Source organism: Eulemur rufifrons, chromosome 30 (genome assembly GCF_041146395.1).
Source record: "Eulemur rufifrons isolate Redbay chromosome 30, OSU_ERuf_1, whole genome shotgun sequence".
In the NCBI taxonomy this organism is placed as follows: Eukaryota; Metazoa; Chordata; class Mammalia; order Primates; family Lemuridae; genus Eulemur; species Eulemur rufifrons.
In genome coordinates this window covers 99,475,536-99,493,262 of record NC_091012.1, presented here as the reverse complement: position 1 = coordinate 99,493,262, position 17,727 = coordinate 99,475,536, and the positions used below count along the sequence as shown (strand labels likewise).

At 40.7% G+C, this 17,727-nt stretch overlaps 1 protein-coding gene across 3 annotated transcripts in view; it reads right to left on the bottom strand.

Moving 5' to 3' along the window:
* Positions 1-963: 963 nt before the first annotated feature.
* The window catches only part of PHF8 (PHD finger protein 8), a 92,221-nt gene continuing 75,457 nt past the window's right edge, over positions 964-17,727 (bottom strand). For all 3 annotated transcript variants that reach the window (XM_069463203.1, XM_069463204.1, XM_069463205.1), the window contains 3 exons: positions 8,138-8,247; positions 4,084-4,420; positions 964-3,168 (listed from right to left, as the gene is read on the bottom strand). In XM_069463203.1, coding sequence (XP_069319304.1) covers positions 3,080-3,168; positions 4,084-4,420; positions 8,138-8,247 — 536 coding nt within the window. In that variant the 3' untranslated portion in view covers positions 964-3,079. The remainder of the gene's footprint in view (positions 3,169-4,083; positions 4,421-8,137; positions 8,248-17,727) is intronic.

Genomic DNA, 17,727 nt, shown 5'->3' with positions numbered 1-17,727 from the left:
CTAGCCCAATGCCTAGCACCCAAAAGGCACTTAATAAATGGTAGTGGTTATCAGTGAGAGGTGGTAGAACAGACTGACTAGGTTGGTCCCAGAACGTACTGTATGTGTGATAGAAGGTTACACTGTTTCCTCATCAGTAGGATGAGGATGTTGGTGAGAACAAACCAAGTCAATATATATAAAGCACTAACAGCAGTGCCTGGCACAAGGAAACAAGCGAGATGTATTAGCTTTGATAATTATATTCTATCCCTTGCACTGGCTCTAAGCACAGTAATCAAGTCCAGAATGTACCACAAGTGTCTGGAGATGTTAGAGAAAGGGAAAAATATCCCACATTCACAGGGAGGACACAAGTGTAGCTAGTAAAAACAGCACGTGGAAGCTCTGGAAAGCCTTCCCATCGAACTTGTCAGGCCCCTTTGAATTGCTGCACCCTTTCTTTTATGTTCACTCTACTTATGATTGTCTGCTTCAGATGTGTGAAGTGTATCCCTCCTGAGAGCAGGGAGCCTTGTCCCCTTCCCACCTCAGGTGTAAGGCTGGGCACCAGGGGAAGTGCCCACTGACAACTTGCTGAGGGAGAGACAAAGAGTACAAAGACAAGGCAGCACTCCTGGACCCCATACCACACCACCACCGCCACCATCACCACCACAAAAAGAACGCCAAGCAAAGCAATTGCCAAGATAAATCACTTTTATCTCTATAGGAAAGGGAGGATCTAAAAAAAATATAAATTACATTAGTAACACAACATAAGAAAAAACAAAAGGGGAAAAAAAAACCAACAGAGAAGTCTGGATGATGCTACTCTAACCTATTTATAAAAAGGCCCTGCATCAGAAATTCACAATCCTACCCACTTCTAAAAATATATTTAGACATGTACAGAAGCAGTGGGCTTGTTTTTAAATTGTTTGTTTTTTTGTAAAAATATATTAAAGGTGAATAGAAATCCTCTCTCCCTGCCCCCTATCCAAACCCACAGCTCTCTGCTGGGGATTGGAGATCAGAGGTAACTATCTCACCACGTTCTAAACCTTGGTTACTACCACTCCCAACCCCTCCCCAACTCACTTCACTTAAACCTGAAACATTAAGAAAACAAAAACATTAGCCTCTTTGGAAAAGCATTAACTCCAAGGGTAAACTTGCTTTTCATTGGAAACAACACAAAACAAACAGGAGGCTCCAAGAATCCAACAAAACTAAATGAAACCCAGTCAAATGGAGGCTGGGTTTTAGTTCCACAGAAACTTCTAACAAAGAAACAGAGGCGAAAGAGGCCGGGAATCAGGGGGATTTGCTAGCAATTAGCTGCCTTTGAAAGATCAAGAGGGGCTGTTAATGGACAAAAGGGCTGGGGACCTGGTCTTGGTTACAGCAGTCAGCGCCTAGTCAGGCAATTGCCTACACAGGGACAGAGGCTTCTCCTGCTCTCTCCTCACTACCCTCTGCTGCCTTGAAATCCCCAAAATAAGCAAAGCTGGGTAGAAACAGAGAGGAGAGGAGTAGGGACCTCATGTGCTAGGAGGGAGGTAGCCAGGCTTTTTGCCTTTGGTGTGACTAGATGGAGAACTGCTTGGCCCCTGGGGTCCCCAAAGTAGAAAAAGCAAATAGGCTACAGGAACCCCTGATTCCAAGGAAGGGGTACAGGCGGGGCTATGAAGAAAAGAAAAACAAACTGCAGACACAGAGATGACAAAGGAAGCCTCACAAATTCCCTGTGGCCTGCATGGTAGCTGTGGAATTCCCCAGAAGCACTGGGCAAGCTGGGGTGAGGTTGGAGTGGGTGGTAGAGGGCAAAGAAACACTCTACTTGGGCAGTGCCAAATGGAGGAGGGCCATTCTCCATCAAGTCCAGATTGCCAGTGAGGCAAGACAGGTGGGGGCACTATCTGGACAGTGGAGACGATCCACAAAGGAAAAAGAGGGGGAGGGAGGATCAGATTTCTGCTCCTTCACAGATGGGCATCTCTTCTCCTAGGCTTGGGCTCTGAGTGACCTGTCATCTGGAAGTGCAAAGGCCAAGACCTCAGTGGAGAAAGAAGCATAGAGATTCCCAATGGAGGACCCAGGGATAGGCTGTCCTGCCGCACCCCCTCCAGAAGGTCCAGGCTGTGCTCTGTGGTATAGGTACAGGAAGCAGGCTGTTGAACCAGGGTTATCTGCTTCAGTGGCAGGTACTCTCAGATTTCTGGGAGATGTTTTTCACCTGTTGGAGCCCAGCCACAGCCAGGTGGATAATGTTCTGTAGGACCTCAAAATCCAGACAAATCCCTGGAGCTCACCCTGGGACAAGGGACTTAATGTGTAGCCAGCCAAAACTAGCCTCCTCCAATGGGCTACAAAATCATGGTCAAAGGCTTGGGTGTCTGTCCTCTCTCCATCTTGAAAAGTGACAGGAATCTCTTTTCTTCTCAAGGAGAAGTTTGGTCAGCCTTTCTAGGCCACCTCCGGAAATGGCCCACAGTGGGGCAGTAAGGAGACACTGGGCCCTCCTCTTTATTTCCATGAAGCATTTGGCAAGAGGGGGCGGGGACCACAGCTTTCTCCCAGGAATGAGCCTGGAGGTGGGGCACATCCACTGGACTGGGGGGACGTAGGGGAAGGACGAAGGTGGGAAGGCTCCTGGAGACAGGGCTGGAGTTGCAGAGTGTCAAGCCTTGGGCTTCCCACTTTGTGGCCAGAGAAATATCAAAGTGCTCAGGCTCTCCTCATCCTGCCTTCCAGCTCTAGGGAGGGACAGGAATAAAGGACAGACAAGGCAGGTGAAAGGGAAATGGGCTGGAAGAGTAAAAAAAAGAGGGTACTAGTCAGCTGGAAACCTCTCCATTTACCTGCTATTCAGAGGAATGGAGACAGAAGGCAGGATGCTCAAACGAAATTGGGGAAGGAGTTGGGGGAGTTGGCGGAGGGGTCCATGGGGGAGTCCGTGCCTTTGGTCAGTCCCAAGAAAGCAGGACAAAGTGCCTCAGTATCTCGTCTGGGGCAGATAGGATCCAGGAGCGCCCCGAGAGTTGACAACAGAGAAGGCAATGGGGGTGAAGGGGTGGGGAGTGGGACACAAGAGGGCTCACAGAAGTAGTTTGCCATTTCTGTGGATTTTCAGGATGCGGCCGAGTCTCTGCTTTGCTGTGGCCAGGCCCTTTTTGGGACGCTTTCCTGTGGGGAAAGGGAAAAGTAAGCAAGGGCTATGGCAAAAGCTTCAGAAGTAACTCTGGCACCAACTGCCCTCAGGCCATCTCTCCTCCTCTATTTCTCTGCCCACAAAGCTTCCCCATCCTCAGGCCATATCGGGCGAGAAGCCCTCCTTAACTACTTTCGTTCAACACCACCTTGACTCTTCCTCCTACAACCTCCTGCAGCAGCTACAGAATCTCTTGGTTACAGTTTGTCTGGTTCTTTTTCCCCAACGAATTCTTTGATCCCAATCATTTTCCTTCCAAAATTCTGAAGGGAGGTGAATATGCTTCCACACCCTCTCATCCTGCCTACCACGATTGGACAAGTGGCTGGTTAGTGATTATAGCTCAGTGTCCCTGCAAATGCCACTCCCAGAGCCTTTTTTCAGTAGAAACTTCTACCCTCATCAACCTTCAATGTCACACCAACCTTAGCACCCTTGAGCTACATACTCTAGGGACTGGACTTTAAGGGCTTAAGTGAGGGAAAGGCGGGCTTGAGTCTCCTAACTCTCTCTTACCTCTTTCTCTCTCCCCACATCAAATCACCTCGCACATCCTACTTGACTGCCTTCATATTTAATCAATTTACCCCTTCCCTCTCCATTCCCGCTGTCAGAGCCTTAGCCTCTTTTTATTCCTGCCTGAACTTACACATGTATCTTCTTTCTAGAGTTCTCACTCTGGCCACCAGAAGGATCTTTCTAAACTCAAACCTAATTCTTGTCTCTACTTAAAATCAGACAACGTCTCTTCACGGCCCATAAGATCAAGTCCAAGTACCTTAGTTTGGCCTTCAGTGTCCCTTCCTAGTATTCTCATCTACTGGAGCACTTAGAATGTGGACCAGGTGGCCCTAAGATCCCCCAGTTCTACAACCATATGGCTATTGTACCTTGTCCTGCCTGATTGCTCTGGGAGCCAACTGAAGGGCGCCTCTGGGTCAAGAAGACACCAGGGGCCATAGGTGTGGTGCTCCGGTTTGCCTGGGCCATGCCAAAGGCATTGGGACGAGCAGTATATTCGTGGTCAGCAAGACTTCCTGACAGGGCCTCTTGTTTAGGCTCAGGAGGAGGAAGGGGTGAGGAGGAGGTGAGAAGCTGTGGTGTAGTGGCCAGAGTTGGGGCTGGTACTGTCACACTGAAATTGGAGTCTTGAGGGCGAGGCTGTTCCACCTCCTTCAGTAAAGGCTTCTTCTTGATATATTTCTTCTTTTGGGCCTTCTGAAGCTCCTAAAACACAAACCAAGTGGAAGGAGAGATTCAGGAGTAGAGAAAAGAAGAAAATCTCCCAAAAAAGGAACTAGACAATGGTCACTATGGTTCTACAACCCACCAACCCCTCTCTACCCCCACCAAGTCTAGCCTGGATATACACACAACACATAGCCTTCCAATACCTGAGGTCATTTCTCTGGTACCATCCATCCTTAAGCCATCACTGCCACTTGTTAGTGCAATGGCAGGAGAACTGTAAATGAGTTTGGAGACCAGGGTTTTGGCCTAGCATTGCCACTAATGAGGTGGACCATGGACACCTCTAATAATAATAACTAAATTTACAATAGCAGTAAAGGCACTTTATATACTTTATCTCATTTAATCCTCATAACAGCCCTAAGAAGGAAAAACCCTTATTTTACAGATGAGAAAACTGAGATGCAGGGATATTAAGCAACTTGAACCCAAAGCCTCACAGCTGAAAAGTAGTTAAGTCTAGTATTTAACCAGGTGTATCTGAAGACACACTCTGCAAACTTCTCAAAACAGAACATCTTAGAATAGAAAGATTATTAGCTTTGGAGTGAAATACCAGGGTTCAAATTCAGGCTTGTGCTCTCTAAATTGAATGATTTTAGTCACAGTTACTAACCTTTCTCAATCTCATCTGCCTCATCTATAAAATGGATTTTTAAAAAGTCTGCTTTCAGGGTTGTTGGAAAGATTAAATAAAATAATGATGTAAAAATAGCACATAGTAGGTACTCAGCAAGTGGTAAATTATTATTCTATCTTCATCTCTTATAATGGCTTCTCTTCTTCTTGCTGGTCTTTTTCTTTCAGCAGAGGACGTAACAATCCTCTAGGTCCCACCAGGTCTAAAAACTTTAATTTTGGATGGGACAGACAAGTAAGGAGTTGGGTCACTTCTAACAATACCTTGAATTTCAGTCATCCATTGCTCTACAGATCTACTATCCACTGCATAGTGGGTACCTGTATGGTGGGCATCTGGAGCCCTGAGAACCTGGAAAGGTGGAACTGAGAGCATGTGAACAACTTCACCTTCTGAAATGCTACACAGCCACACAGACCAACTCAGTGATTACATTTCTTTGCCTTCTCTTGTAACACAGGCCTACTCTTGCCTTCGGAAGAGATCTGACAGGCTGTGGCTACCATAGGAATTTCTGGTGGATAAGAATAATAGTATTAGTAATACATGCCAGGTACTCTTCTATGGTTACTCATTTAATACTAATAAGAACCTAAGTAAGAATTATAATCCCATTTTGAGGATGAAGAAACTGTGGCACAGAGAGGGTAAGTCATTTTTCCTAAAGTTACAGGATCAATAAGTGGCCAAGCTGGGATTCAGATCCAAGTCATTTGGCTTCAGAATCTCTTCCCTCAGCCACACTGCTACTCCACCCATATCAACAACTACATTTCTATCCCCTATTTCTCTCATCTGACTCCACAAATTACCTCTTTATATCTAGGATCACTTAGCCTAAATTTTCCTACCTTTGTCGCCAATCTCTTTCACATATAATTTATCCAGACACCCCCATAGATGACTAGACTGTCTTAAGACAGGACCACTTTCACCTTGCCAATTCCCTTCTCTAAAATCTGTTAGCAGGTCCCCACTCACATTCAAATTCCCTGGCCTGACATTCATGGTCTTCCACAATCTGGCTGCTTACACCCAGCCAACCCATAATGATAATAATGAAAAGCTAACATGCCTATATTACTTACTCTGCACCAAGTGCCATTCTAAGAGCTTATACATATATTACCTCATTTAATCCTAAGGCAAAGTCTATGAGGAAACTACGGCAAAGAGAAATTAAGTAACTTGCCCAAGTGGTAGAGCTAGGATTCAAACCTAGGCAGGCTGGCTCCAGAATCCATTCTTTTAACCAATATTTATTTTACCCTACCCTCCAGCATGAATTCTCCATTCCAGAAAGATCTGTTCATTCATTCATATACTCACTCACCCCAACACTGACTGAACATGTATGTTTACCATAGTGGGGATTTCAACTTAAATATAGCCCCACTCTTGAAGCATTCATAGTTTAATAAGGGACAAAGAAAAATACACTTATGATTGTAAGTACCATGAGAAAATGCTATGGAAGCAAAGAAGGCAGCCACTGAAATAAAGTGTTGGTAGGTGGTGTAAAGGGCTGTTAAGTAAGGCATCTGAGAGGGTATGATTCCCAATGGGCAGAAGGAACAGCTTATGCAAAGGCACAAAGGCATGAGACAATCTGATAACACTGTGTGAACTATGAGTACTGTAGTACAGTGTGGCTGGTATAAGAGTATGCATGAAGGGCTGGCAGGAGGTTAGGGAGGAGAGGTGACTAGAGACCAGATCAAGAGGGCCTCGTATACCGTACCAAGGAGTTCCCTTCTGGAATGCCTCCGTCTCCATCCAAAAGTTTAGCCTATAAAACCCCTCCCCAATTTCAAAACCTCTTCTTTGAGGTTACCCCTGATAAACCCAAACAGAATCGATCTCCTTAAAAGGTACTAAGAGTAGTTTTCACACTTTTAAGTAATTTATCCATTTATTTAAAGGAGTAGAACCCCTTTTTATTAAAGTACATCTTACATGGCACTGGGATATACATAACAGAGAAGTTCTGGCCAAAGAAGGACCACCTGGCCTACTTGGTCTGTTGGCTCCCAACAACAGCCTCCAAGACATTTCTAAGCAACTCCAGAGCTCCATAGAACATCATATAAAAAACATCATTCTATTAAATTTTATTTAAATAGGATTTAATTACTTAATTATATAAACATTTAACTATTTCACTTTATTTAAATAGCAAATAACATAAAATTTGAAGTTAAAAGATATGAGTTTGAATCTTGTCTCCTCCATTTATTGGCTGTATTATCCTGGACTAGTCACTTAAAGAGAGCCTCATTTTCTTCACCTGTAAAATGATGAAAATATCACCTATTGAACAGAGCTACTGGGAAGATTACATGAGACATTGTACATGGAAGTACCTACCATAAAGCAGATGCTCAGTATTACTCTAAGCTGTAGGATGTGGCATGAGGAACTAAGGAGATGTTGATAAGGAGAGAACCAGAAGATTCACCTCCAAATGCTCCTGGAGTTGCTTACCACAATACACACATTAAAGAATTTTATAAACTGTAATGCTAGGAGGTGAACTTGATTTTAGTGAAGATGACCCTTTAGTACAAAAAATAGTGGGTGAAGTTTTCTTGAAAAGCAAGGGATGAAGATCAAGATAATAGTATTTGGTAAAGAAGATAAGAAAAACCTCTAATAGAGCAAATTCCAATACTGCTGGGTGGCTGAAAACTTGAGTGTACCCAGCTAAATTGCTTCCTCAGGACTTTATCTGAGGGGAAAGGATGGACCTGATTCTTCCCATCTGAAAGGTTTTTATACACCAAGAAAGGCAAGTGGTATCTGCAAGGGTTTTTCTCTAGCCTCATATTTTCTTTCATCCCAAATCTTGTGAATTGTGTGATGTGTAGCTTGTCACTGAGTTGGGATGTAGATATAGATGGGAGGCTGGGATACTGTCAAGGATAAAGATTAAAGGTCACCCAATCCCCACTAAGACAATGGTGGGATCCTACCAGCCTGAAGGTCAGAGTTTTGAGGCTCTAAGTCAAACTGCAATCAGTTGCAGGACCATTGCCTAGGGTGCCAACACCCACCTGCTGGGCCAGTTTTGCAGCTGCTGCAGCCAAGCCTGTCTCAATGGAAGCTACCCGGGTCCCCTCACGTACAGGACGATCCTGCTTCGGTAGAGTTGGGATCACACGGGCTGCGGGGGAAACAGAATGAGAAAGTGTCACTCTCTTAAGACATTTATCGGAGTGCCAACCATATTCCCCCTCTCCAAGCTCCCCAAAGGTGGTCTCATTAGTCTTCCTGCTTCTAGCTTTTTATAAAGCCAGATTTTGCTTCCTATCAGGTAAGAAGCTAATTCACAAATGCCCAAAGGACACACTGATTAAAGGATAAAAATTTAACCTCCCTGAATTGGCATTTAAGGTTGTCCACGTTCTGCTCCTGGCCTACCTACCTCCCTAACCTTATTTCCACATCCATATTCTCAGCTTCTCCAAATGGCTTCTTCTTATACCTCCAGAACATGTACAACTCATCTTCTCTCCCTGTGCCTTCATTCTCACTATCTACACAGTCTAGAGTACCCTCTTCCTTTTTGTCTGCCTATTTAAAACCTGCCCATCAAATCAACCTCCTAGGCAAAACCTCTAGGACCTCTATGGTCCCATTGAACTCTCTTTCCTCTGAACTTATGATCCATACAAATTACTTGATACATAGCACATACTACCTTGTCTCATTCTCTAATTTTGATGTGTGTTAGTTTGTCTACCAAACAGGCTATGAGTTCCCAAAGAAGACCATCTTCTTGCATAACTCTTATAGTGCCTTACCAACCTTGAATCAAAAAATACTCATCCCACCTTTCAAAAGAAGTGTATTTCAGGATAACCAAACAGCCCCAGATGGTGAAAAGATAGATCTTCTTTACAGAAAATGCCAGCTAATAAATGTGGAAGGAATGACAGAATTAGAAAATCACAAGTGTGCAAGTCCTAATGAAACAACTAATTCTAGGGAATTGGATATTCACACAGTACCAATGTATTACCTCACAGATTACTTGCTAGTACCAAGAAGAAAAACCTTAAAATAATGAGATCAAGAGATCACTACCATAGCTAAGTATTAACTTTAGTGTCATTAAAGACAGCACAACTTCAAGCACCTTCTGATACAACACAATAGGAAATACACAGCATCACCTGAGAAGTAGGTTTATTAAAGAGCTAAAAAAAAATCAAGCAAGCCATTCATATTACTCCCAGCGTTTAGGAAACACAGGGATAGAAAAACAAGTTAAATGACACCATTAGAAAACAAGCAGACATTCTACAAAGTAACTGGCTTAGTCTCTTAAAAAAGACAATGTCACAAGGAGGCAAGCAGACAAGTCTAGAAGGTGGGACACACTACAGGGCAATGATAACAGTTTCTACAACAAATCAATAGCATAAAGCAAAGAGGGGACTGCTCTAGATTGAGAGACATAAAAGACATGACAGTCAAATGCCATGTGGACCCTGTTTGGATCCTGATTTAAACAAATCCATTTTATTTTATTTTTGAGACAGAGTGTCATTCTGCTGCCTGGGCTAGAGTGTCGTGTCATCAGCCTCGCTCACAGCAACCTCAAACTCCTGGGCTCAAGCGATCCTTCTGCCTCAGCTTCCCGAGTAGCTGGGACTACAGGCATGCACCACCATGCCCGGCTAAGTTTTCTATATATATTTTTAGCTATCCATATAATTTCTTTCTATTTTTAGTAGAGACAGCGTCTCGCTCTTGCTCAGGCTGGTCTCGAACTCCTGAGCTCAAACGATCCGCCCGCCTCCGCCTCCCAGAGTGCTAGGATTACAGGCGTGAGCCACGGCGCCCAGCCAACAAATCCATTTTAAAAATACCTTTTGTGGTTAGACAATTTAGGAACTTTGGTTAAGGACTTGGAATTAGGTAACATCAAATAATTATTGAATTATCATTAATTTTGTTATGTATAACAGGATTGTGGTTATGTGAAAAATGTCCATATTTTTTAGAAATACACACTGAAATACATCAGGGTAATGACATAATATCTGGGGTTTGCTTTAAAGCAAAAAAAATTTAAAGAAAAAAGAAGTGATAGATGAAGCAAATATAGAAAAATCTTGATAATTGTTCATTCTCACTGGTGGATATATGGGATTTCACTATACTATTCTATTTTAAAGAAAAAAGCTAATGTCACAGAAAAAAAGGTGCGGTGGTAGTGCTGACCTAGATTTAAAAACTCGGTTAGCTATTGTATTATAAAGGAAAATTTCTGGATAAGCAGTACGCAGAGTCTAGAATAGGCAACTCAGGAGGCTGAAGTTCTTTCTTCAAAAGTAAAATTTTATTTTTTTAAAATATGATCCAAAGTAAATCTAACAAAGTGTCTGTGCATAATTTTGGGTCATGGATACTTGGATATCTTTTATACTGTTCTCTATAGTTTTATATGTGCGGTGGTTTTAAAACATGGCCCCAAATTCTTTGACATCTTTCCTACTGATGGGTGGGGTCTGTGCCCCCTTCTTGAATCGAAGGTATAAGTGATACTGTGTGACTTCTGAGGCTAGGTCAGGAAAGGCAATTTCAGTTCCCACTTGCTGGAATACTCACGCTTGGAGACCCAAGCCACCATGTAAAATGTTTTATTGCCTTGACTGCCTCACTAGGCAGTGAGGAAGCTAGTTACACGGAGAGGCCACATGTTGGCACTTTTAGTCTTTGAGTCCTCCCAGGCCAGGCACCAGACATGTAAGTGAATGAGACTTCAGATGACTCAAACTCTTGGCAACCAAGTCACCCCTCACCTTCATAGTTTTCCAGCTGAGACCCCAGACATCATGGAGTCGAGACAAGTTGTCCCCATTGTGCCTTTTCCAAATTCCTGGCCCAGGGAATAAACGAATGTGAGAAAGTGGTGGTTGTTTAAAGCTGGAGGGAGGGAGGACCCTCCTTGGGTTTATTTTTTGTGGAGGGGGAGCTATAAAAAAATATTTTTAGGGAATAGTTGGGGAAATTTGGTTATGGACTGGGTATTAGAAGATCTTAGGGAATTATTAACTTTGTTAAGCATAAAAAACATAGTGTGGTTAAACAGGAGGAGGGTGTCATTCTTAGGAGATGTTGAAGTACTACAGGGTAAAATATGTTATGATGGCTGCACATTACTTTGAAGTGGCTCAGCAAAAACTACAGACAGATAGATAAATGAAGGAACTACAACAAAATATTACAATTATAGAACCTAGCTACTGAGAATATAGGTGTTCATGTATTATCCTACTTTTATGTATGTTTGAAATTTATCATAATAAATTTTAAATGAACAAGACTAAGAGATCATAATAAAAAAATGTAATATGTAGTCATTGAATGGATCTTAGTTTGAAAAAGCTAATTATAAAAGATACTTTTGGTAAAACTGGGGGAAATTTGAATTATTTGGCATTCAAATTGAAGTATTTGATATCAGATGATATTAAGAAATAAATGTTACTTTGCTTAGGTGTCATATAATAGTACTGTAGTTATGGAAGAAAATGTCATTTTTAAAATAGATGCATACTGCAATATTTAGGATGAGATGTCATGATGGGTGACATCAATAAAAATGGCTACATAAGGACTTCCAAAAACTCAATCCTCAATAAAAACAAAGAAAAACTAGCAAAAATTGTCAGAATAATTTTTTTCAATAACTCTGGAAATTAACCAAGGGCTTGTAGCAACTTGAATCTCAGTAAGAATAATGAGCTTTGTGGCATTTTAACTTGCCCTACACACATCCACCTTTCCTCAGCTCAGTGGTAGTCTTGAAAAATATCAGACCACATTCCAAGTAATATACTAAGCAGAAAGGAGCTGGGACTTTCTTTCAAAGCATAGTGCTAAAAGCTTCTCACTCCCTGGGAGGGAATTTATAAAAAATGTTGAAAGGCAAGTGTTTATGTCACAGATGCTTAAGATGAGGGATAACAGTTGTAGCCAACAATTTATTAACCCAAATGCTTAAAACAAAGCTGAAGAATAACATGTCCATAGAGTATTCAAAAAGCTCCCACACATTTCTGGGAATCTAGAAAGCCACATGCAGTGTAGAGGCTATAAAACTTGAGAAGGCCCCAGGCACTCACCTCTGCCTGACTTTGAGAAGTCAAAGTCTGCAGAAGCAGGAAGTGAAAGCTAAGGCAGAGCTGTAAATTGCCTAGCTGAGTGTTAAAGGCATGTCCCAATACGCACATAGAGCTACTTAGCATGTACTAGATTCATTGGTTCCAGACATTTAAGGAAATCTCTGTTCAGTCATTAGATGTCTACTAAGCTAAATAAGTAGAGACACCAGTGGCCAGAAACAAAAGGTATACAGACTTTACAGAATTAGTTCAGAAAAATCACTTAAGAAACAACAACTACAATACACAGCAACAACAATGAACCCTGAGGAGTGGAGTGGGGAAAATCTGATTTCCGGACTTGCTACCATATTTAAAATGTTCAGTTTTCATCAAAAAAAAAAAATCATAAGACATACAAAGAAATAAAGCATAGCCATACACAAGAAAAAAGCAATCAGCAGAAACTGTCCTTGACTTCCTAAAGTTGGACTTACCAGACAAGGACTTTAAATCAGCTATTTTAAATGCTTTCAAAGGCTAAAAGAGACCATGTCTAAAGAACTATAGGAAAGTATGAGAATGAGGTCTTACCAAATAGAGAATACCAATAGAGACAGAAATTATAAAAAGAAACCAAATAGTTAAAAAAATAAAATAACGTGCACACTGACAAAGAACCATGAAATAAAAGTAAAATAACTGAAATGAAAACTTTACTACAGGGCTTCAACAGAAGATTTGAGCAGGTAGAAGGAAGAATTAGTGACCTTGAAAAGATATGTCAACTGAGATTATTCAGTCTGTGAGCAGAAAGAAAAAAAGAACGAAGAAACATGAACAGAGCCAAAAGGACCTGAAGAACATCATCACATTTATCAACATATGCATATGGTGGTCCCAGAAGAACAGAGAAAAGGGGGCAGAAAGACTATTTGAAGAAATAATGGCTAAAACCTTTCCAAATTTGAAAAAAAAAAAAAAAACAATCTATACATTCAAGGGCTCAACAAGCTCCAAGCTGTACAAACTCAAAGAGGTTACACGTCATAAACAAAACCAAAGACAAAGACAGAATCTTCAAAGCAGCAAGACAGAAGCAACTCATAGGCCGGGTGCAGTGGCTCACGCCTGTAATCGTAGCACTCTGGGAGGCCAAGACGGGAGGATCGCTTGAGGTCAGGAGTTCGAGATTAGCCTGAGCAAGAGCAAGACCCCGTCTCTACTAAACAATAGAAAGAAATTAACCAGACAACTAAAAATACATAGAAAAAATTAGCCGGGCATGGTGGCACATGCCTGTAGTCCCAGCTACTCGGGAGGCTGAGATAGTAGGATCACTTGAGTCCAGGTGTTTGCGGTTGCTGTGAGCTAGGCTGATGCCACAGCACTCTAGCCCAGGGAACAGAGTGAGACTCTGTCTCAAAAAAAAAAAAAAAAAAAAAGGCAGCAGCAGCAGCGACTCATAACATAAAAGGGATTCTCAATAGAACTCACAGTTTATTTATCATCAAAAACCATGGAGGCTACAAGGCATGGAGGCTACAAGGCAGTGAGATGACATATTCAAAGTGCTAAAAGAAAAACACTATCAACCAAGAATACTAAATCCAGAAAAACTATCCTTCAAAGAAAGAAATCAAGACATTCCTAGATGAGCAAAATCAAAGAGTGTGTTGCTAGTAGATCTGCCCTATAAGAAATGCCAAAGGGCAACCTTCAGGATGCAATGAAAAGACACAATACAGTAAACTGAATCCACATGAAGAAATAAAGAACACTGGTAAAGGTAACAAGACAGGTAAAATTAAAAGTATGAATGTATTTTTGTTTGTAACCTTTTTTCTATCTGGCCTAACAGACAACTGCATAAAGTAATAATTATAATTCTATGTTCATGAACACAATGTATAAAGATGTAATTTGTGACAGTAAAAACATAAAGAAGAAGAATAATGGAGCTATATAGGATCAAAGTTTTTGTTTAGTATTGAAATTAAATTGATATTAATGTGAATTAGAATGGTATAAATTAACATGTTATTCACCAGGACAACCAATAGGAAAATAATTCAAATATATATAGAAATTGGCTGGGCATGGTGGCTCACTCTTGTAATCCTAGCACTCTGGAAGGCCGAGACCAAATGATTGCTTGAGCTCAGGAGTTTGAGACCAGCCTGAGCAAGAGTAAGACCACATCTCTACTAAAAATGGAAAAATTAGCCAGGCGTGGTGGTGTGCACCTGTAGTCCCAGCCTCTTGGGAGACTGATGCAGGAGGATCGCTTGAGCCCTGGAGTTTGAGGTTGCAGTGAGCTACGATGACGCCACTGCACTCTAGCTGGGCAACAGAGCAAGACTCTGTTTCAAATAGACAAATATACATAGAAAAAAGAGACTTAAAATGGGATACTCTATGGAAAACAGTATCAAGACTTCTCAAAGAACTAAAAGTAGACCTACCATTCCATCTAGTAATCTCACTACTGGATATCTTCCCAAAGGAAAAGAAGTCGTTTTACGAAAAAGACACCTGCACTCGAATGGTTTTTGCAGCACAAGTCACACTTGCAAAGACGTGGAATCAACCTAAGTGTCCAACAATTCATGAGTGGATAAGGGAAATGTGGTATGTATGTATATGTATACACACACACACACACACACACACACACCATGGAGTACTACTCAGCCATAAAAAGAAATGAATTAATGTCTTCTGCAGCAATCTGGATGGAACTGGAGACCATTATTCTAAGAGACGTACCTCAAGAATAGAAGAACACCACATGTACTCTCTAATAATCTGGAACTAACTGATGGGCACACATGGGCACAGAAAGAAGTAAAAATTGTTGGAAATCAAGAAGTGGGGAGAGGGGAGGAAGGGAAGAGTTAAAACTTATCTAACAAGTACAATGAACACTATTTGGGTGATGGGCACGCTTGTAGCCCTGAGAAAAGTATTATAAAAGCTATCCATGTAACAAAAAACTTTGTACCCCCTTAATATAAAAAAATTTAATACATAAAGTGAGACACTATAAAATAGCTACTAAACACAAAAGAAGGCAGTCATAGAGGAACTGATGAACAAAAAAGGAATAAGACACACAGAGAACAAACAGCAAAATAGACAATGTAAATCCTACTTCATCAGTTATTAATAGACTGAACTCTCCAAGTGAAAGGCAGATATTGGGAGACTATATAAAACAAACATGATCCTACTATATGCTATCTATCAGACCCACAACTTTAGACTGGCAGACATAAAGAAACTGAAGATGAAAATATGGAAAAAGAGACAACCACGAAAATTGTACCCCAATAAAAACTGGAATGGCTATAGTAATATCAGACAAAACACTCCTTTAAGACAAAAATTGTTACCAGAGACAAAGAAGGGCATTTTATAATGATAAAAGGGCCAATCCATCAAGAAGGTGCAACAATTACAAATATATATGTACCTAACAACAAAACTGACTGAAGTGAAGGGAGAAATATATAATCCAACAATAATATCTTTGGATCCTTCAATACCTCATCTTTAGTAATGGATGAAACAATCAGAAGATCATCCAGGAACTAGAGATGCCATGATGTCTGAAATTTTGCTTAAAATGCTTCAAAAAAAAAAAAAAAGAAAGAAAGAAAGAAAGAATAAAGCAAATACAGCAAAATGGTCATTATTAATTCTGGGTGACATTTATATAGGTGTTCACGGTACTACCATGTCTAATTATCTCTATGTTTGAAAATTTTCATAAGAAAAATTTTTTAAGAAAGGAAAATTAGACTGGGCATGGTGGCTCACACCTGTAATTCTAGCATTCTGGGAGGCCAAGGCAGGAGGATCCCTTGAGCTCAGGAATTTAAGACCAGCCTGAGTAATAACAAGATCCTGTCTCTATGAAATATAGAAAAATCAGCCAGGCATTGTGGCGTGCCCCTGTAGTCATAGCTACTTTGGATGCTGAGGCAGGAGGATCGTGTAAGTCCAGGAATTTGAGGTTGCAGCGAGCTATGATGACACCACAGCACTGTAGCCCGGGTGACAGAGCAAGACCCTTTCTCAAAAACAACAACAAAAATAAAGGAAAAATATTTACTGATTATTCTTGTGATTGTGATTATTGTAGCATATAGTATATTTAAATATCTAAAAAGGTTAATTTCTTTTTTATTTACTTTTCCTACCCAATATGCTTTAAGCTAATCATATCTATTTACTTCTTAAATTATTTTTAGAATGAGTTCCCCATGAAACTCCTTTTTTTTTTTTTTTTGGTTTAGGTTTTGATTTAGGATACTGTTAAATGTATAAATTAATATGGAAAGAAATGACCCTTTAAAACACTTAGTCTTTATAACCAGGCACATGGTACACCTCTATTTATTCAGGTTTTATGTTCTTCAGTAAAGTTTTGAAGTTTTCTTAACTAAGGAGGTAAAGGACCTCTACAGGGAGAACTATGAAACACTAAGAAAGGAAACAGAAAAGGATGTAAACAGATGGAAAACCATACCATGCTCATGGATTGGCAGAATCAACATTGTTAAAATGTCTATACTATCCAAAGTGATCTACAGATTCCATGCAATCTCTATTAAAATAGCAACGTCATTTTTTACAGATCTAGAAAAAATAATTCTATGCTTCATATAGAACCAGAGAACACCCAGTATAGCTAAAGCAACCTTCAGCAAAAAGAACAAATTGGGAGGCATTAATTTACCAGACTTCAAGCTACACTACAAGGCTATAATAACCAAAATGGCATGGCACTGGCACAAGAGCAGAGATACAGACCAATGGAACAGGACTGAGAACTCAGATATAAAACCATCCTCATATAGCCATCTGATCTTTGACAAAGCAGACAAAAACATACACTGGGGAAAAGAATCCCTATACAATAAATGGTGCTGGGAAAACTGGATAGCCACATGTAGAGACTCAAACAGGATTTGTACCTCTCATCTTTCACAAAAATCAACTCACAAGGGATAACAGACTTAAACCTAAGGTATGAAACCATAAGAATTCTAGAAGAAAATGTTAGAAAAACTCTTATAGACATCAGCCTAGGCAAAGAATTTAAGACCCCAAAAGCAATCACAGTATCAACAAAAATAAGTGGGACCTGATCAAATTAAAAAGCTCTGCACAGCCAAAAAAACTATCACTAGAGCAAACAACCTACAGAATGGGAGAAAATATTTGCATGCCACATCCAATAAAGGGCTAATAACTAGAATCTGTATAGAACTGAGACAAATCAGTGAGAAAAAAATCAAACAACCCCATTAAAAAGTGGGCAAATGACATGAACAGAAACTTTTCAAAAGAAGATAGACTAATGGCCAAGAAACATATGAAAAAATGCTCAACATCTAATCATCAGGGAAATGCAAATAAAAACCACAATGAGATATCACTTAACTCCAATGAGAACGGCTTTATCAAAAAGTCTCAAAACAACAAATGTTGACATGGATGTGGAGAGACAAGAACACTCA